General features: G+C 38.4%; 1 protein-coding gene and 1 non-coding gene across 2 annotated transcripts; both read left to right on the top strand.

Annotated features, from left to right (window-relative positions):
• The first annotated feature begins 7,726 nt into the window (after positions 1–7,726).
• On the top strand, positions 7,727–7,834 carry LOC130953807 (small nucleolar RNA R71). Its single transcript, XR_009075967.1, has one exon. It is a non-coding gene; the product is annotated as a small nucleolar RNA R71 (small nucleolar RNA).
• Positions 7,835–17,819: 9,985 nt separating this feature from the next.
• On the top strand, positions 17,820–20,707 carry LOC130951614 (uncharacterized). Its single transcript, XM_057880311.1, has 2 exons — positions 17,820–18,040; positions 19,979–20,707. Exons 1-2 carry the CDS (start codon positions 17,950–17,952, stop codon positions 20,560–20,562), a joined length of 675 nt encoding a protein of 224 aa, XP_057736294.1. The 5' UTR covers positions 17,820–17,949; the 3' UTR covers positions 20,563–20,707.
• Positions 20,708–21,327: the final 620 nt, after the last annotated feature.

The raw sequence follows: 21,327 nt of genomic DNA, 5'->3' as shown, positions 1-21,327 counted from the left end.
CAGATTGGCAACATCTCCAGGAAATAAGTCCCTGATTTTGTTCTTGTCCCAACCCACCCCTTCTCTTATCAACTCACTCACTCTTCTACTACCACGTACTTCGCCTCTCCCTAATTTTCCTGTCCCAGCCACCCAATTATCTTCCTAAATGTCTACCTCCGCTCTATCCCCTATACTCCATCTTCCTTTCTTTCTAAGAAAGTTCCTCCCTTCCAGCAGGCTTTTCCATATCCACGATGCGTTTCTTCCTACTCCCGCCTCCCAAAGGCTGCAATTCGGGTAATAAATGGCCTTTAAAATGCGAACCCATATAGCATCCTCCTCCTTTAATAAACTCCATGCTTGTTTGGCTAAGTGTGCTATGTTTTGGCATTCTAAATCCTTGAACCCCAAGCCTCCATTTATTTTGCTCCTTGTCATTTTTGTCTAACTTTTCCAGTGAATGCTTGTTTCCTTTCCATTGTTTCTCCACCAGAATCTTGCTATTGCTACCTCAATTCTCTTGTAAAAGGATTTAGGGAATTTAATGATATTCATGGCGTAGACAGGAATTGCCTGTATTACTGCTTTTATCAAAACCTCCTTTCCGGCTTGATTTAAGAGTTTCTCCTTCCAGCCTTGCATCTTGTCAAGCATTTTCTCTTGTATCCACTCCAATGCCTTATTCTTGGATCTTCCCCATCTTCCTGGGAGTCCTAGGTATCTTCCTGGATCCTCCCATGAATTCATTCCAGTGATCTCCTCAATGTTTGCCCTCCTTTGTATTGATACCTGCCTTCCAAAAATCAGCCCGGACTTGTCTGTGTTAATTCTCTGTCCTGACGATTCTGTGTATTTGTTTATAATCTGGATAAGCTGATAAATCTCCTCCTTTTGCGCACCTGCAAAAATAATGCAATCGTCAGCGAATAGGAGATGAGTAATCACCGGTGCTGATGGAGCGAGCCTAATTCCGGAAATGAGATTTTCCCTTCTCGCCTTATCTATGAGGATAGTAAAACTCTCGGCAACCAAAATAAATAAATAAGGAGATAAGGGATCTCCCTGCCTGAGCCCTCTTTGTGGATAAATCTTGGTTGACATCTTACCATTTATTTTGAATCGATAACTAGCACTCTTCACACAGCTCATCATCAATCTGACCCACTCTTTGCTAAAACCGAATTTTTCCAATACCCTTTGTAGAAAATTCCATTCCAACCTATCATATGCCTTGTTCATATCCAACTTGATGGCCATGTCATTGCTTGCATGATTTCCTTTTCTGTTTAATTTATGAAAAGCTTCCTGTACTATTACTATATTATCCTGTATGAGTCTTCCTTTTACAAAGGCGCTCTGAACTGGAGAAATAATAGCATCTAATACCTTCCTTAACCTCCCTACCAAGACTCTCGTAACAATCTTGTACATGAAATTGTAACAGCTTATAGGTCTTAGTTGATTCAGGCTTTCCGGCTGACTCGTTTTAGGTATCAATACCACTGTTGTCTCTCCCAAGTTCCCCGGTATGCTGCCTTCATCAAAAATTTGTTTAACTACCCCACACACTTCTTTCCTCAAAATATCCCAGTGTTGTTGAAAAAATAAACCATTTAATCCATTTGAGCCTGGAGCTTTTAAACCCCCCATGCTGAACACCGCTTCTTTAATTTCCTCGTCTGTGATGCTTGCCATTAACTCCTCATTCATTTCTCTTGTAACTCTCTTTGGAATTTCTGTTACACACTCTTCCAGTTTCCTATCTCCTTTCGAAGTAAAAAGCTTAGTGAAATATCTTTCTACCAATCGCATAATATTTGCTTCCCCTTATATCCACTGTCTAGTCTCATCTTTCAATTTGTCAATTCTATTCCTTATTCTTCTCTGGATAGTTATTGCATGAAAGAAGGCTGTATTTTTATCGCCCCACTTTAACCATTTCAGCCTTGATCTTTGCCCCCAATATTTCTCTTCTTGTTTCCAAAGCTCTGATATTTGGTTTTTCAAGTCTCGTTCCATTCTCTGCTCCTCTTCTGTCATACCTGCCTCTTGAATGACATGTAGCTCTCTTTTCTTCCTTTCTATTTCTTTATCTGCTCTCTTGAACTTTCTGCTACTCCATTCCACCAGCCTCCTTTTGCATCTGATCCTCTTTTTTGCGAATTGATTCCAGCAGTTTCCATTTCCTTCATCCAGCTGCCAGCTTCTCTTGATCACTGGTGCGCAAAATTGTGATCACTACACAACTTTGCACAACTAACCAGCAAGTGCACTGGGTCGTCCAAGTAATACCTTACGCGAGTAAGGGTCGATCCCACGGAGATTGTTGGTACGAAGCAAGCTATGATCACCTTGTAAATCTCAGTCAGGCAGACTCAAATGGGTATAGTGGTATACGAATAAAGCATAAAGATAAAGATAGAGATACTTATGTAATTCATTGGTAGGAACTTCAGATAAGCGTATGAAGATGCCTTCCCTTCCGTCTCTCTACTTTCCTACTGTCTTCATCCAATCCTTCTTACTCCTTTCCATGGCAAGCTTATGTAGGGTTTCACCGTTGTCAGTGGCTACCTCCCATCCTCTCAGTGAAAATGTTCCTATGCTCTGTCACAGCATATGGCTAATCAGCTGTCGGTTCTCGGTCAGGCTGGAATAGAATCCAGTGATTCTTTTGCGTCTGTCACTAACGCCCCGCCTGCTAGGAGTTTGAAGCACGTCACAGTCATTCAATCATTGAATCCTACTCAGAATACCACAGACAAGGTTTAGACCTTCCGGATTCTCTTGAATGCCGCCATCTGTTCTCGCCTATACCACGAAGACTCTGATCTCACGGAATGGCTGGCTCGTTTGTCAGGCGAGCACTCGGTTGTCAGGCGATCAACCATGCATCGTGTATCAGGAATCCAAGAGATATTCACTAGAGCCTTGGTTACTTGTAGAACAAAAGTGGTTGTCAGTCACCTTGTTCATAGGTGAGAATGATGATGAGTGTCACGGATCATCACATTCATCAAGTTGAAGAACAAGTGATATCTTGGACAAAGAACAAGCGGAATTGAATAGAAGAACAATAGTAATTGCATTAATACTCGAGGTACAGCAGAGCTCCACACCTTAATCTATGGTGTGTAGAAACTCCACCGTTGAAAATACATAAGAACAAGGTCTAGGCATGGCCGTGAGGCCAGCCTCCCAATGATCTAAGAACTAGATGTCCAAAGATGAAAATACAATAGAAAAAGATCCTATATTTAGAGAACTAGTAGCCTAGGATTTACAGAGATGAGTAAATGACATAAAAATCCACTTCCGGACCCACTTGGTGTGTGCTTGGGCTGAGCAATGAAGAAATTTCGTGTAGAGACTCTTCTTGGAGTTAAACGCCAGCTTTTATGCCAGTTTGGGCGTTTAACTCCCATTTTGGTGCCAGTTCCGGCGTTTAACGCTGGAATTCCTGAGGGTGACTTTGAACGCCGGTTTGGGCCATCAAATCTTGGGCAAAGTATAGACTATCATATATTGCTGGAAAGCCCAGGATGTCTACTTTCCAACGCCGTTGAGAGAGCGCCAATTGGGCTTCTGTAGCTCCAGAAAATCCACTTCGAGTGCAGGGAGGTCAGAATCCAACAGCATCTGCAGTCCTTTTCAGTCTCTGGATCAGATTTTTGCTCAGGTCCCTCAATTTCAGCCAGAAAATACCTGAAATCACAGAAAAACACACAAACTCATAGTAAAGTCCAGAAAAGTGAATTTTAACTAAAAACTAATAAAAAGTATACTAAAAACTAACTAAAACTACTAAAAACATACTAAAAACAATGCCAAAAAGGGTACAAATTATCCGCTCATCACAACACCAAACTTAAATTGTTGCTTGTCCTCAAGCAACTGAAAATCAAATAAGATAAAAAGAAGAGAATATACTATAGACTCCAAATTATCAATGAAACTTAGCTCCACATTAGATGAGCGGGACTAGTAGCTTTTTGCCTCCGAACAGTTTTGGCATCTCACTTTATCCTTTGAAATTCAGAACGATTGGCATCTTTAGGAACTCAGAATCCAGATAGTGTTATTGATTCTCTTAGTTAAGTATGATGATTCTTGAACACAGCTACTTATTGAGTCTTGGCCGTGGCCCAAAGCACTCTGTCTTCCAGTATTACCACCGGATACATACATGCCACAGACACATAATTGGGTGAACCTTTTCAGATTGTGACTCAGCTTTGCTAAAGTCCCCAATTAGAGGTGTCCAGGGTTCTTAAGCACACTCTTTTTGCCTTGGATCACAACTTTATTTCTTTCTTTTTCTTTTTCTTTCTCCCCTTTTTTCTCGTTTTTCTCCTTCTTTTTTTTTTGTATTCACTGCTTTTTCTTGCTTCAAGAATCATTTTTATGATTTTTCAGATCCTCAGTAACATGTCTCCTTTTTTCATCATTCTTTCAAGAGCCAACAATTTTAACATTCATGAACAACAAATTCAAAAGACATATGCACTGTTCAAGCATACATTCAGAAAACAAAAAGTATTGTCACCACATCAAACTAATTAAGCCAGTTTTAAAGATGAATTTGAAATCCTGTACTTCTTGTTCTTTTGTAATAAAAACAGTTTTCATTTAAGAAAGGTGATGGATTCATAGGACATTCATAACTTTAAGGCATAGACACTAAGACACTAATGATCATAAGACACAAACATAGACAATCATAAGCATGAAAATTTCGAAAAACAGGAAAATAAAGAACAAGGAGATTAAAGAACGGGTCCACCTTAGTGATGGCGGCTTGTTCTTCCTCTTGAAGGTCTTATGGAGTGCTTGAGCTCCTCAATGTTTCTTCCTTGTCTTTGTTGCTCCTCTCTCATGATTCTTTGATCTTCTCTAATTTCATGGAGGAGAATGGAGTGTTCTTGGTGCTCCACCCTTAGTTGTCCCATGTTGGAACTCAGTTCTCCTAGGGAGGTGTTGATTTGCTCCCAATAGTCTTGTGGAGGAAAGTGCATCCCTTGAGACATCTCAGGGATCTCATGATGAGAGGGGTCTCTTGTTTGCTCCATCCTTTTCTTAGTGATGGGCTTGAGGTCATGCCTTTTCAGTTGAACCGGCTTCCTTCTTTGAATCTCTCTTTCATTGAACGCCCTCTTCATAAATGTCTATGAGGACTTGGTCCAACCTTTGATCAAAGTTGACCCTTCTTTATGGCCACAACTTCATAGGAGTGGTCTTGATGCACCATTGAGATGAATCTCTCCATCTCCCATGACTCGGAGGAGGAGGCTTTTGCCTTCCCTTTCCTCTTTTTAGAGGTTTCTCCGGCCTTGGATGCCATAAATGGTTATGGAAAAACAAAAAGTAATGCTTTTACCCCACCAAACTTAAAAGGTTTGCTCGTCCTCGAGCAAAAGAAGAAAGAAGAGAGTAGAAGAAGAAGAAATGAGGAAGAAGGGAATGGCTTTGTGTTCGGCCAAAGAGGGGGAGAAGTGGTGTTTTATGAAGGATGGATGTGAGTGGTGAAGAAAAAGATGGGATTTGGTAGGTGAAGGGTTTTTGAGGAAGAGGTATTGAGGTGATTGGTGAATGGGTGAAGAAGAAGAGAGAGTGGTGGGGTTGGTGGGGATCCTGTGGGGTCCACAGATCCTGAGGTGTCAAGGAAAAGTCATCCCTGCACCAAATGGCATTCAAAAACACGTTTTGAGCCAATTCTGGCGTTAAACGCCGGGCTGGTGCCCATTCCTGGCGTTTAACGCCAGGTTCTTGCCCTTTTCTGGCGTTTAACGCCAGTCTGGTGCCCCTTTCTGGCGTTAAACGCCCAGAATGGTGCCAGACTGGGCGTTAAACGCCCAACTGCTAGCCTCACTGGCGTTTAAACGCCAGTGAGTTTTTCCTCCAGGGTGTGCTGTTTTTCTTCCTATTTTTCATTTTGTTTTTGCTTTTTTCATTGATTTTGTGACTTCTTATGATCATCAACCTACAAAAATCATAAAATAACAAAAGAAAATAGATATAATATAACATTGGGTTGCCTCCCAACAAGCGCTTCTTTAATGTCAGTAGCTTGACAGAGGACTCTCATGGAGCCTCACAAATGATCAGAGCAATGTGGGAACCTCCCAACACCAAACTTAGAGTTTGAATGTGGGGGTTCAACACCAAACTTAGAGTTTGGTTGTGGCCTCCCAACACCAAACTTAGAGTTTGACTGTGGGGGCTCTGTTTGACTCTGATTTGAGAGAAGCTCTTCATGCTTCCTCTCCATGGTGACAGAGGGATATCCTTGAGCCTTAAACACAAAGGATTCTTCATTCACTTGAATGATCAGTTCGCCTCTATCAACATCAATCACAGCCTTTGCTGTGGCTAGGAAGGGTCTGCCAAGGATGATGGTTTCATCCATGCACTTCCCAGTCTCTAGGACTATGAAATCAGCAGGGATGTAATGGTCTTCAATCTTCACCAAAACATCCTCTACAAGTCCATGAGCTTGTTTTCTTGAGTTGTCTGCCATCTCTAATGAGATTCTTGCAGCTTGCACCTCAAAGATCCCTAGCTTCTCCATTACAGAGAGAGGCATGAGGTTTACACTTGACCCTAAGTCATACAGAGCCTTCTTGAAGGTCATGGTGCCTATGGTACAAGGTATTGAAAACTTCCCAGGATCTTGTCTCTTTTGAGGTAATTTCTGCCTAGACAAGTCATCCAGTTCTTTGGTGAGCAAAGGAGGTTCATTCTCCCAAGTCTCATTTCCAAATAACTTGTCATTTAGCTTCATGATTGCTCCAAGGTATTTAGCAACTTGCTCTTCAGTGACATACTCATCCTCTTCAGAGGAAGAATACTCATCAGAGCTCATGAAAGGCAGAAGTAAGTCCAATGGAATCTCTATGGTCTCATTTTGAGCTTCAGATTCCCATGGTTCCTCATTGGGGAACTCAATGGAGGTCAGTGCACGCCCACTGAGGTCTTCCTCAGTGGCGTTCACTTCCTCTCCTTCCTCTCCAAATTCGGCCATGTTGATGGCCTTGCACTCTCCTTTTGGATTTTCTTCTGTGTTGCTTGGGAGAGTACTAGGAGGGAGTTCAATAACTTTCTTGCTCAGCTGTCCCACTTGTGCCTCCAGATTCCTAATGGAGGACCTTGTTTCAGTCATGAAACTTTGAGTGGTTTTGATTAGATCAGAGACCATGGTTGCTAAGTCAGAGGGGTTCTGCTTAGAATTCTCTGTCTGTTGCTGAGAAGATGATGGAAAAGGCTTGCCATTGCTAAACCTATTTCTTCCACCATTATTGTTGTTAAAAACTTGTTGAGGTCTTTCTTGATTCTTCCATGAGAAATTTGGGTGATTTCTCCATGAAGAATTATAGGTGTTTCCATAGGGTTCTCCTAGGTAATTCACCTCTTCAGATGAAGCATCCTTAGTACTGCTTGGTGCATTTTGCATTCCAGACAGACTTTGAGAAATCAAATTGACTTGTTGAGTCAATATCTTGTTCTGAGCCAGAATGGCATTCAGAGCATCAATCTCAAGAACTCCTTTCTTCTGATTAGTCCCATTGTTCACAGGATTCCTTTCAGAAGTGTACATGAATTGGTTATTTGCAACCATTTCAATCAGCTCTTGAGCTTCTGTAGGCATCTTCTTCAAATGAAGAGATCCTCCAGCAGAGCTATCCAAAGACATCTTTGATAGTTCAGAGAGACCATCATAGAAAATACCTATGATGCTCCATTCAGAAAGCATGTCAGAAGGACATTTTCTGATCAATTGTTTGTATCTTTCCCAAGCTTCATAGAGGGATTCTCCATCCTTCTGTCTGAAGGTTTGGACTTCCACTCTAAGCTTACTCAATTTTTGAGGTGGAAAGAACTTTGCCAAGAAGGCATTGACTAGCTTTTCCCAAGAGTCCAGGCTTTCTTTAGGTTGAGAGTCCAACCATGTCCTAGCTCTGTCTCTTACAGCAAAAGGGAATAGCATAAGTCTGTAGACTTCAGGGTCTACCCCATTAGTCTTGACAGTGTCACAGATTTGCAAGAACTCGGCTAAGAACTGATGAGGATCTTCCAATGGAAGTCCATGGAACTTGCAATTCTGTTGCATTAGAGAAACTAATTGAGGCTTAAGCTCAAAGTTGTTTGCTCTAATGGCAGGGATAGAGATGCTTCTCCCATAGAAGTCGGGAGTAGGTGCAGTAAAGTCACCCAGCACCTTCCTTACATTGTTGGCATTGTTGTTGTTTTCGGCTGCCATTTGTTCTTCTTCCTTGAAGAATTCGGTCAGGTCCTCTAAAGAGAGTTGTGCTTTGGCTTCTCTTAGCTTTCTCTTCAAGGTCCTTTCAGGTTCAGGGTCAGCCTCAACAAGAATGCTTTTGTCTTTGCTCCTGCTCATAAGAAAGAGAAGAGAACAAGAATATGTGGAATCCTCTATGTCACAGTATAGAGATTCCTTGAAGTGTCAAAGGAAAAGAAAAGTAGAAGACAGAAGTAGAAAATTCGAACTTATCAAAGAAGATGGAGTTCGAATTTTGCATTAAGGGATAGTGTTAGTCCATAAATAGAAGGATGTGAGAAGAAAGGAAGTAATTTTCGAAAATTAAGTAAAAGATTTTGAAAACATTTTGAAAAACACTAATTGATTTTCGAAAATAAGAGTGGGAAAGAAATCAAGTGATTTTTGAAAAAGATTTTGAGATTAGAAGTCAAAAAGATTTGATTGAAAACTATTTTGAAAAAGATGAGGTTAAGAAGATATGATTGATTTTAAAAATATGTGATTGAGAAAATATGATTTGAAAACAATTTTAAAAAAGATTTGATTTTAAAAATTAATAACTTGGTTATCAAGAAAAGATATGATTCAAACATTAAACCTTTCTCAACAGAAAAGGCAACATACTTGAAATGTTGAGTCAAATCATTAATTGATAGTAAGTATCTTTGAAAAAGGAAAGAAATTGATTTTGAAAACATTTGATTGAAAAGATATGATTTGAAAAAGATTTGATTTTGAAAAACTTTGAAAACTTGAAAAAAATTGATTTGAAAACAGAATCCTCCCCCTTGTGCCATCCTGGCGTTAAACGCCCAGAATGGTGCACATTCTGGCGTTTAACGCCCAAAACTATACCCTTTTGGGCGTTAAACGCCCAACCAGGTACCCTGGCTGGCGTTTAAACGCCAGTCTGTCCTTCTTCACTGGGCGTTTTGAACGCCCAGCTTTTTCTGTGCAATTCCTCTGCCGTATGTTCTGAATCTTCAATTCTCTGTATTATTGACTTGAGAAGACACAAATTAAAAATATTTTTGGATTTTTAATAATCAAATGCAACTAAAATCAAATAACAATGCATGCAAGACACCAAACTTAGCAGTTTGTATACTACTGACACTAATGAGAATGCATATGAGACACACAAAACACTCAAGTCAAGAGAATTTAAAGATCAGAGTAAGAAATAATCAAGAATTACTTGAAGATCCTTAAGACTCATGAATGAATGCATGCAATTGACACCAAACTTAAGATGAGACACTAGACTCAAATAAGAAACATAAAATATTTTTGGTTTTTATGATTTTGTATTTTTTTTTTTGTGTTTTTTCGAAAATTGAGTGGAAGAAGAAAATAAAGGTATCAAAATTCTTAATGAGAATTCCAGGAATCATGCAATGTTAGTCTAAAGCTTTAGTCTAAAGGAATTAGACATAGCTAGCTAAGCTTCAGCAGGACATTGCATTCAAGAGCTAAATTGATGATGATCAATCAGCTTTGGTGATGATAAGAATATCACCTTGAAACACTAGAATTCATTCTTAAGAACTCTGAAAAAAAATACCTAATCTAAGCAACAAGATGAACCGTCAGTTGTCCATACTCGAACAACCCCCGGCAACGGCGCCAAAAACTTGGTGCGCGAAATTGTGATCACTACACAACTTTGCACAACTAACCAGCAAGTGCACTGGGTCGTCCAAGTAATACCTTACGCGAGTAAGGGTCGATCCCACGGAGATTGTTGGTACGAAGCAAGCTATGGTCACCTTGTAAATCTCAGTCAGGCAGACTCAAATGGGTATATTGGTATACGAATAAAGCATAAAGATAAAGATAAAGATACTTATGTAATTCATTGGTAGGAACTTCAGATAAGCGTATGAAGATGCCTTCCCTTCCGTCTCTCTGCTTTCCTACTGTCTTCATCCAATCCTTCTTACTCCTTTTCATGGCAAGCTTATGTAGGGTTTCACCGTTGTCAGTGGCTACCTCCCATCCTCTCAGTGAAAATGTTCCTATGCTCTGTCACAGCATATGGCTAATCAGCTGTCGGTTCTCGGTCAGGCCGGAATAGAATCCAGTGATTCTTTTGCGTCTGTCACTAACGCCCTGCCTGCTAGGAGTTTGAAGCACGTCACAGTCATTCAATCATTGAATCCTACTCAGAATACCACAGACAAGGTTTAGACCTTCCGGATTCTCTTGAATGCCCCCATCTGTTCTCGCCTATACCACAAAGACTCTGATCTCACGGAATGGCTGGCTCGTTTGTCAGGCGAGCACTCGGTTGTCAGGCGATCAACCATGCATCGTGTATCAGGAATCCAAGAGATATTCACTAGAGCCTTGGTTACTTGTAGAACAAAAGTGGTTGTCAGTCACCTTGTTCATAGGTGAGAATGATGATGAGTGTCACGGATCATCACATTCATCAAGTTGAAGAACAAGTGATATCTTGGACAAAGAACAAGCGGAATTGAATAGAAGAACAATAGTAATTGCATTAATACTCGAGGTACAGCAGAGCTCCACACCTTAATCTATGGTGTGTAGAAACTCCACCGTTGAAAATACATAAGAACAAGGTCTAGGCATAGCCGTGAGGCCAGCCTCCCAATGATCTAAGAACTAGATGTCCAAAGATGAAAATACAATAGAAAAAGATCCTATATATAGAGAACTAGTAGCCTAGGGTTTACAGAGATGAGTAAATGACATAAAAATCCACTTCCGGGCCCACTTGGTGTGTGCTTGGGCTGAACAATGAAGAAATTTCGTGTAGAGACTCTTCTTGGAGTTAAACGCCAGCTTTTATGCCAGTTTGGGCGTTTAACTCCCATTTTGGTGCCAGTTCCGGCGTTTAACGCTGGAATTCCTGAGGGTGACTTTGAACGCCGGCTTGGGCCATCAAATCTTGGGCAAAGTATGAACTATCATATATTGCTGGAAAGCTCAGGATGTCTACTTTCCAACGCCATTGAGAGAGCGCCAATTGGGCTTCTGTAGCTCCAGAAAATCCACTTCGAGTGCAGGGAGGTCAGAATCCAACAGCATCTGCAGTCCTTTTCAGTCTCTGGATCAGATTTTTGCTCAGGTCCCTCAATTTCAGCCAGAAAATACCTGAAATCACAGAAAAACACACAAACTCATAGTAAAGTCCAGAAAAGTGAATTTTAACTAAAAACTAATAAAAAGTATACTAAAAACTAACTAAAACTACTAAAAACATACTAAAAACAATGCCAAAAAGGGTACAAATTATCCGCTCATCAATCACCTCTCTACATTCCTCATGTTCTGCCCAGTAGGCCTCGAACCTGAACTCTTTTTTTATCTGAACTCGCCACTGTGTATCTGAGATTAACGCACAATAATCTGAACTCATAGCCGGAGCAGCTCCTAATGTTACATCTTGGTATATTTGCAGCCACTTCTAATTCACTAACACTCTATCTAACCTTTCCCTAGTAATAACGTTATATCTAGGATTACTGGTGCACGAAATTGCAATAACACTTTTGCAATCCCGCACAACTAACCAGCAAGTGCACTGGGTCGTCCAAGTAATACCTTGCGTGAGCAAGGGTCGATCCCACGGAGATTGTCGGCTTGAAGCAAGCTATGGTTATCTTGTAAATCTTAGTCAGGAGATCAGAAATTATCAGGATTGATTGATTGTAAAAAGCAAGAGAACATGAAATGGTTACTTGTTTGCAGTAATGGAGAATAGGTTGGGGTTTTGGAGATGCTCCATCTTCTGAATCTCTGCTTTCCTACTGTCTTTCTTCATCAAACACGCAAGTCTCCTTCCATGGCAAGCTCGTGTAGGGTCTCACCGTTGTCAATGGCTACCTCCCATCCTCGCAGTGAAAGCTAATGCACGCACTCTGTCACAGTACTGCCAATCACCGGTTTGGTTCCCTCCCCTACCGGAATAGAATCCCTCTTTTGCGTTTGTCACTAACGCCCAGTAGGTTACAGGTTTGAAGCACGTCACAGTCATTCAATCATTGAATCCTACTCAGAATACCACAGACAAGGTTTAGACCTTCCGGATTCTCTTGAATGCTGCCATCAGGTCCTGCCTATACCACGAAGATTCCGATTAAAGAACCCAAGAGATAACTACTCAATCTAAGATAGAACAGAGGTGGTTGTCAGGCACATGTTCATGGTTGAGAATGATGATGATTGTCACGGATCATCACATTCATCCAGATTAAGAACAAGTGTTATCTTGGAATCGAAGCAAGCATGATTGAATAGGAAACAGTAGTAATTGCATTAATCCATCAAGACACAGCAGAGCTCCTCACCCCCAACCATGGGGTTTAGAGACTCATGCTGTGGAAGTATACAAGAAACGTGTGAAAAGTGCTATGAGGTCATAAGGTACGGATACAATGTCAAAAGATCCTATAAGTAGTAAACTAGTGTCCTAAGGTTTACAGAAATGAGTAAATGACAGAAAAATCCACTTCCGGGCCCACTTGGTGTGTGCTTGGGCTGAGCAATGAAGGAATTTCGTGTAGAGACCTTTTCTGGAGTTAAACGCCAGCTTTCATGCCAGTTTGGGCGTTTAACTCCAAATTTTATGCTAGTTCCGGCGTTTAACGCTGGAATTTCTGTAGGTGACTTTGAGCGCCGGTTTGGACCATCAAATCTTGGGCAAAGTATGGACTATTATATATTGCTGGAAAGCCCAGGATGTCTACTTTCCAATGCCGTTGAGAGCGCGCCAATTGGGCTTCTGTAGCTCCAGAAAATCCACTTCGAGTGCAGGGAGGTCAGAATCCAACAGCATCTGCAGTCCTTTTCAGTCTCTGGATCAGATTTTTGCTCAGGACCCTCAATTTCAGTCAGAAAATACCTGAAATCACAGAAAAATACACAAACTCATAGTAAAGTCCAGAAAAGTGAATTTTAATTAAAAACTAATAAAAATATACTAAAAACTAACTAAAAGATACCAAAAACATACTAAAAACAATGCCAAAAAGCATACAAATTATCCGCTCATCAATTACTATACCATGTATATTTGCTACCTTTAAGATCAACATCTATTAAACCATTATCATCTACAAACCTTCTAAACGTTTCTAAATAAATCCTTGGTTGTGGATGAATGCCTACCTTCTCTTCCTGACTTAAAATGTCATTGAAGTCCCCCAAATAAGCTTGCCGAACATCCTTACATATGTTGCTTACTGTTAGCTCCTGCCAAAGTTTCCTTCGCTTTTGGAAAACCGGATTCCTGTACACGAAAACCCCCTGCTAATTTAAATCGTTGTTAATATTAATGTTTGCTTTAATGTAATTATCACACCACTCGTAAATATGGATGTTAGTATTAGATTTGCATAACAAACATAGACCACTGGACAAGTCCCGGGGTTCCACACAAAACATATAGTCAAAATTCAGCTTTCTTTTTACCCTATTCATCTTTTTCTTACTAGCTCTAGTTTCCATTAAGAACACTATTAGCGGCTTTGCTATTTTACACAGATTATATAACTCAGGCATTGTCGGAGCAGCCGCTATTCCCCGACAATTCCAGCTAATAATACTCATGGCTGAGGTTGGGGCATGTTAAGGCCCGCCTCCTCAGCCATTTGTATTCTCCTACTCTGACTAGATACTTGCACGGCTAACTCATACTCCCCTGTTTCCAAAGTTGTTAAGCCAGTCTTCATTTTCTTGTGCTCCTTGTCCTCCAGTTCCTTCTTCCCGTCCTTGTATGTAAGCATTGGCATGTTCCAATTCTCTCGTTTCCTTTTCAAGCTCAACTTCAATTCTAATTTCTTGGCTAGCTGTGCTTCCCAGTCTGCTTGTACCTTAGTTGTATTGTCCTCATCTTCATCACTTGCTAGTTCCACATAGTAGATATTTTCTCCCAAGTTGGCATGCTGATCCACTAATTCAAGCTCCCTATTCTGTGCCTTCTTGGATGGTTTATTCAGATCATCATCTTCCTTTCCTCTTTTCACCACTTCCTGTTGAGTCTTGCTCTCTATTTTACCTTCATCCACCTGCTTATCTTTCTTCCTTGCTAACATGAGCCTTTTTAATTCCTGGCCTATAGTCTCTTTTTCTCTCCTATCCTCCTGGCCCAACTTCCAGTCTTCAGTTTTATAGCTGTTAACCTCCATTTCTTCTCTTGGATATTTACTCAGCCCACATCCTTCAATGTCCCTTACTTGCGCAGGATTTTCATCCAAGTTGGGTCCAGTAATTTTTCTTTGTCCATTTTCATTTAACTTCTGAGCCTCTTTCCCCTTATCCCCCTTCTGGGCCTTTGTGTTGTTGGCACATTCCATATTCCTTTCTCTTATCTCCTTGATAAAATTTCTGAATTTAAAGGCTACATCTAGGTTAAACTGCATATTCTTGTCTTCCTGAAAATCAGAGATTTTTGGTGCTTCATCTACCTGCTCTTCTACATCTAGCATCTCTTCCTCTCTCCTTGTTAGGTTTTCCCGTATGTTTTCTTCCCTGATTTTTTGCTGTGGTACCTGCTCAGCCCTTACCCTGCTCTCCTTAGAGCTCTGTTCATCACTACTCTCTCGTTCCTTGCCCAGTTTCTCACGCGCTTGCTCCTCCCCTGCCTCTTTCCCTCCATGTTGTCTTGAACTTTCTCCTCTCATGGTTGGAGCTGGTCGAATCTGAGTTACTCCCAAACCTGGTGAGTATCTTGTCTTGGATGGATCCCAGCATGCCATGGCCGTTGGGTTTTTGCACGTCTTCTTCTCGTGTCCTAATATACCGCAGTTGAAACAGTAGGTGTCTGGCAGTCTTTCATACTTGAAGAAGACCCACAGTGGTGCCATTTCATCTCTGTCTAGCCAGAATCCTGTTGGCAGAGCTTTGGTGATGTTAATGCTAACCCTTATCCTCAGATATGATCTCTTGAGTACGCCATCCACTTTTGGATCTTCAGCCTCAGCCAGTACTCCCAGCATCTCTCCTATAAATGTGCCCGTCTCCTTTTTCATGAGGTCATGTGGGATGCCATGCACTTGAATCCAAAATTTCACGAAGTCATGATCCACTTCAAATATAGATTCTCCCTCTTTCCATAGTCTGAGGTTGACCATGTTTTCCTTAACATTCCAAGGGCCGTTCTGGATAATCTGCAGCCCTCTCTTCCTATCTTTAAAGTTGAACAACATCTTTTTTGCACCGATATCAATAACTGTCACTTCTTGTGGGTTTCCCCACATTTCCAGTAATATATGCTTGTATGTTCTGAAATTTATCTCCTTCTCGCTTATTACCTTCTCCACTACATTTAAGCAGTCTCTCTTGTATTCCAGTTCTCCAGGTTTGTTAAGCTTGATGACTTTTCCTTCAATGCTATTCATAATGTGTGTTTCTGTCTAAAGTTGTTATGTATTTCTGGTTTTGCAGTGTTATAGGAAGCTCGGCTTAATGTTGTATGTGTGTGGATATGGTTATGAGTGTTTAGAGAAAAAGGCTCCCTGATGGAGAAGAACCTACTAGTTCTCAGAAGACTCCCTGATGGAGAATTGCTAAGAAAGTTGCACTTTAGGATTGGAATATGGAGTTTACAACCACTTCCCTTTGCATGCATCCAATTCATTCATACTTTGTAGATAATTTGAACACTTTTTTGTTTGGCCCAAAAATTTTCAGTCTTCTCAGAGGCTTAGTAGTTGGTAGCATTTATTAGAATCTAGACTTTAATGATGTGATTCTCTCTATCCTTTATAGTAAAAGAAAATGTATAGGGTACTAATATATAATTTATTATGCTAATTTATTGTCAATAATAATTAATTATTATATTTTAATTACAATTAGTATTGACACTATATTTACAAAGATACTTCTATTACAGATAGCAATAAAAAAGATATTTTTGTTAGACATATCTATAAAGATACTTTTATTAAACACAGTTATAAATAAAAATTAGTAGAAATTGATAGAATCTTTATTGATTACTTAGCCAGATTAATAATAAAAAAGTTCATATTCAAAATCTCTCAATATTTTCTCTATCTTCTTTTCTAGTTCTTTAGTCTTACAACACCTCTCAATTCGCACTAGACAAACCTCTTTGGAAAAGAAAATTTGAAACAAATTAGCTCCTAAATCTAGAACTTTAAATCCTTCTATCTGATTATGGTTAGATTGATCTCTTGGCTCCTTCAATCATTTTGACATAATGACCAGTGTGTTAGTATTCTTTCAATAAGGCTCTTTGCACACACTTGTAAACATTCCTCAACAATTTTTTCCTAAAAAAAAAATTACTCTATTATCATCTTTCCCTTCACTACTTTTCATAATCATGAACATGACCGAAATTATTTCTAGCCATAATTCTGTTAAACAAAGCACTATTACTTGGTAAGTACTAGGATCTAATTTGAAAATCCGAAGGATTTACTCTATCTAGACAATTCTAATAAAATACAATAAAACTGATAAAAATAGTAAATATTAAAACACTTCTTAAGAATAAATAAATAAATAAATAAATTTTTTTTAATTAAAATGACTAAAGTTAATGCAGTTGATATCATTAAAAATGCTAAATTTTTATTTTTTTAATAAAATTTTTTATTTGAATATTCTTAAATTTAACCTAACTTCAACTCTAATGTTTGTTTTTATTTCTTTTAAAGTATTTTTTAATTTAATAGATTAAATATTAATTCACTATGAATTTGAATTATATTTAAAAATTTACTATAATCAATAAATTTTTTTTATTAAAAATAAAAAATTTGAACCTGCAATTTCTTAAGATTTTATTTGGGTATAAAAAAGAAAATGGAAGGAAAGAAAATGAGAAGAAAGAAAATGAATGGAAAGAAAATAGAAGAAAAAGTAGAGTTATTTGTATGTTGTTTGGATTAAAAAAAAATAGATGGAAAGAAAATAAAAAAAAAATTTCTTTTGTTTGGATAGAAAGAAAAGTGAGAAGAAAGAAAATCATAATAATATAAATTTACATTAATACCCTTATATATATTATATGTAAATTATACTTTATTAATGATAAGGGGTAAATGTGTAATTTTATTTCTATTGCTCCCATTTCTTTTTGTTTTCTTCTCATTTATGGAAAGAAAATAATTTAGTGAGTCCCACACTATTTTTTTCTTTCTATTTTCTCTCCTCATCCAAACAACAAAAAACTTACTTTTTCATTCATTTTTTTTTTCCATTTTCTTTCCCTTCAAAATCCCTCAATCCAAATAATGTATAAGTGAATATAGAAAGACTATACCAATTGAGCTATAGTTCATTGGCACTATAATGAATAAATTACTATATAGATAAAAGAGAATTCGAATTCATAATATGAATCGATTGTTAGAGCAAATGAAGTTGGTTTAGTGGTTGCCTGCATAATCACAGCAATAATCTAGTAAAGTTGGACCCAGCGGACTAAATTCCATTTGCTTGTTGAAAGTGGATGGCTTTTCCTGAAAAAATGTGCAAAGTGACAGAGTAGAAAACGGCTATATGGGGACCACCTTCTACTCATCAACTTGTGTGCCTTCACTGCCCTCTCTTTCTTCTCCATTTACACCCTCTTTATCTCTTTCCCTTTCTCCTTAGCTAGGGCTTTAACTCACTTTCACATTCACATTCACATTCCCGCTTAAAAAGAAGAAACAAAACCAACTTTCTATTAACTTTGTGAAATGATGGAGATCAAGCTCAGTTGCTGCCACTTCCACTTCTTGTGTTATCTTCTTGCGGCTTCTCTGGTTTTCTCCCGCGCCCACAACCATGGTAATGTTTCGTCAATGTGCATTTAATGAGCTTCTTTTCTATGCTTTTGGTGTTCTGATTAGTACATCCCATATCTCTGGAAAGTGTTGATCTGTTTATTATCCTGGATCATAAGGCCATGTTGTTGAGGGAATTCAGTGATGTTTTGCATAAGTAGTATTATGAGTTCAGTTAGATCTTAATTGCATTCCTTTACTCAGAAACCTGCTCTTGTTCAAATAGGTTTGCCACATTTAAGTGCTTGTTTCTGATGCTGATGCTACTATTAATGAGGATTCCAAGTGAGGGTTTAATATCATGTTTTTTCTAGCATGTACAAGGAAGAAACAGAGAAAATGAAGTTCTTTGCTTCTCAATTTCGGACATTGGAAATTTAGCTTTATATTGTTGAACTAGAGCATCCTATGTTGGCGTAAACTTTTATGTTTATGCTATTTTTTTTAGGTTTAATTACTTTATTGGTCCCGATAGTTTTGCGAAATTTTCAATTAGGTTCTTATACTTTTTTTCCTTTTAATTTGGTCCTTGTACCAATTTTTTTTTTTAATTAGGTCCCTCTTGATAGTATATGGTGCAAGGACTCAATTAAAAGGGAAAAAAAAGTATAGGGACCTAATTAAAAATTTCGCGAAACTATAGCGACCAATAGAGTAATTAAATCTTTTTTTTTTCATCAAGAGAAATGCTAAGTGAAAAAGTTATTTTTGTAACTTAGTTTAACCAAATCTTATTTCTTCTTTTTCTTATGCATGTCCTCCTTCTTCTTCAACTAGTTTTTAACGTGCCAATAAGCTATTGGACTAACTTGGTTGAATTAGGTTACCAAAATAATTTGGTCATGTAGCATCATCTTTTTATTAATGATCCATCTGTATCTTCAAAGATTCAGTCCCTTCCTGGTTGTTTATATTTAAAAGGCATAAAAATTAAACCAATGCCAAGTTGTTATATATCTCGTGTTTAATATATTAGCCATTTCCATCTGTTATTGCTTCTTGAAGAAGTAGGTCATTTAAATTCTGAATAATTTTATGAAAATTTTCTTCTATCCAACAAGAGGGTTAGTAATATCCTAAAGTATACTTCAACACAAGGGAAGAAAAAGTTCTTTAACAAGAGGATTAGTAATATAGATCATTTCTATATTTCCCAAGTGCTAATTAATTGATAAATATCAGGCTTCAGCTAGAAAGATCAATAAGTCCTTAAAATTGCAAATGATATCAATTATCATTGCATCTGCCTCAAGGACTGGTATCAAGAACAAAGGAATATGTTATATGTAGGGAATGTGCTTTATTGGTTGGGAATTCCTGAGCAATGTGCTGAGGAACCTTAAAAATAATGGGGAAGAATGTGTGTGAAAATCTTGTAGGTACAATGAGGAAGAGTTAAGGCTCTTCAGCTCTCTCAAGTCTTTTACAAAATGGTTAATAACTCTCTAACTATCTCACTTCCTATTTATTCATTTTCCTTCCATAACTAGCCTTATCGCCAAAATCCTCCGTAATTGTTAGTTAGCGTGCGAGTTCTAACAGAAAATAACTACTCTAACACTGCAGTAACTAACCAGAAACTAATTTTAGCAAGACTAGCTAATCCCTCTAGCAATCTAACTGATAATTTAATCATGGCATCTTATTCAGCAAATTGAACTCTTAACACGTGAACAAAATAATGGCATACACTGAGATAAGGTGAGAAAACAATGATGTTTATATTAGAAATAAGTTTGGTTATTTGCTGTTATAGTATTATTTTGCACAGTTTGCTGAAACATTAAGTTGTTTTCTAAATTATTTGCTGTTATAGTATTATACTGCATTGAAGCTCAGGACTTAATCATGCAGATATAAACATCTCTCTCTGTATGCACTTTGAATTATACAACCCCGATCTCATATCTGAAATCAGCTAATTGTTTTCACTTACCTGCAGGAAATCCGGCAAATGATATTGTCGACATTATAAATAAGAACCGTACAGATCAAAAGCTTCCTCACCTGAATGACAGTCCTGGTCTAGGGTGCATGGCCTTACAATACATTGAATTATGCAAAGGAAATTGCACTGGCAACAATGTAGTGAACTGCAAGCCTTCGGAAGATGACTTCACCGAAGTCTTCGCCCCCAATTGTGGCGTAGAGCTGCCAACTTTCGGCACCATAACCGGACACGTAATTGGTTGTCAAAAGAAGTATGTCGAGCCATCAATAGCATTTTCCCAAGTTCTTGTGAAAGATAAGAGTTCTTTGTCTATTTTGAAGAACAAATCACACACAGAGGTTGGAGTGGGGCTGGTTGGAGTCCATAAAGGACCTTTCTTTTGGTGTGTTTTATTTAGCAATGGACAGACAAACTCTACATTTGTGCTTGAAAATCGTGGTGAAGGAATCAAGCAAAAGAGTGGGTGCTATAGTGGAAGTAGTGCTCCTTGCAGTGGAGCACAGAAAAGTGGTTTTGCACCATCTAGCATATTCTCCATGTCTTATGTACTTATTTTGCTTTTTACATTTTTGTGATCGATGTATCTTCTTGAAATTATTTTGTTTGTTCTGTTCATTTTTCTTATTGTATAATTTAGTCCTTCTATTTCACTCACTATTATTTTTGTAAAAGTCCACTGACCTAATCTCTGACTCCTAAAATATTATTGGTAATATTATTTCTAACTAAAAATATTAGCACAATATGAGTTTATATCTTAGAGTACTGTACTACACTAAAATATGAGTTGTTATGGAAGTATTGTCATACTTATAAAACTGTGGGATCATACACACTTCCTAATTTGGAAGTCTTACATTTCTTAGACTTCAGCTCGAGAAAAGGAAGCGCGGGAAAAATTGTCTGGAAAAATTGTTTGGTTACCAGAGTCGGTAGGAAGAGTAAGAAGAGTAGGAGTAGGATCTAAAAGTGTCTTAACTGATAAAGAAGGACCTAAGTCTGACTTGGAGGGAGAGGGAAGGTCATCCAATTTATCGACCTCCTTCAGTTGAATAACTCGGACATTAATATTCCTTTTGGCAATACGAAGAGTTCTTAGAGCGTCTGATCCTTTAGCCATCCTTGCATCAAAATCAAAGTCGAAACACGTAAGTAAGCAAATTACAATAAAAAAGTATCTATAAAATGCAAAGAAATAATATCTACCTCAGTACGGACATAGCTTGAATTTCCTAGTAAAAAATTTTTGGTGTCAAGATTGGGAGCTCGACCCTAACATTTCTGGAACAAGACAACTACACATTCTTCTACCTCATCTAAGTCATCAAGATTACACTTAA

The sequence above is a fragment of the Arachis stenosperma genome, chromosome 9 (assembly GCF_014773155.1).
Source record: "Arachis stenosperma cultivar V10309 chromosome 9, arast.V10309.gnm1.PFL2, whole genome shotgun sequence".
Lineage (NCBI taxonomy): Eukaryota > Viridiplantae > Streptophyta > Magnoliopsida > Fabales > Fabaceae > Arachis > Arachis stenosperma.
Note: the sequence above shows the minus strand (reverse complement) of the source record. Positions and strands in the feature narration are given on the sequence as shown.

Excerpts from the sequence above, each read along its gene's own strand:
- LOC130951614 (XM_057880311.1), top strand. The coding sequence starts at position 17,950 with ATGATGGAGATCAAGCTCAGTTGCTGCCACTTCCACTTCTTGTGTTAT. Across the intron at positions 18,041-19,978 it reads CTCCCGCGCCCACAACCATG|GAAATCCGGCAAATGATATT; the intron begins GTAATGTTTCGT and ends ACTTACCTGCAG.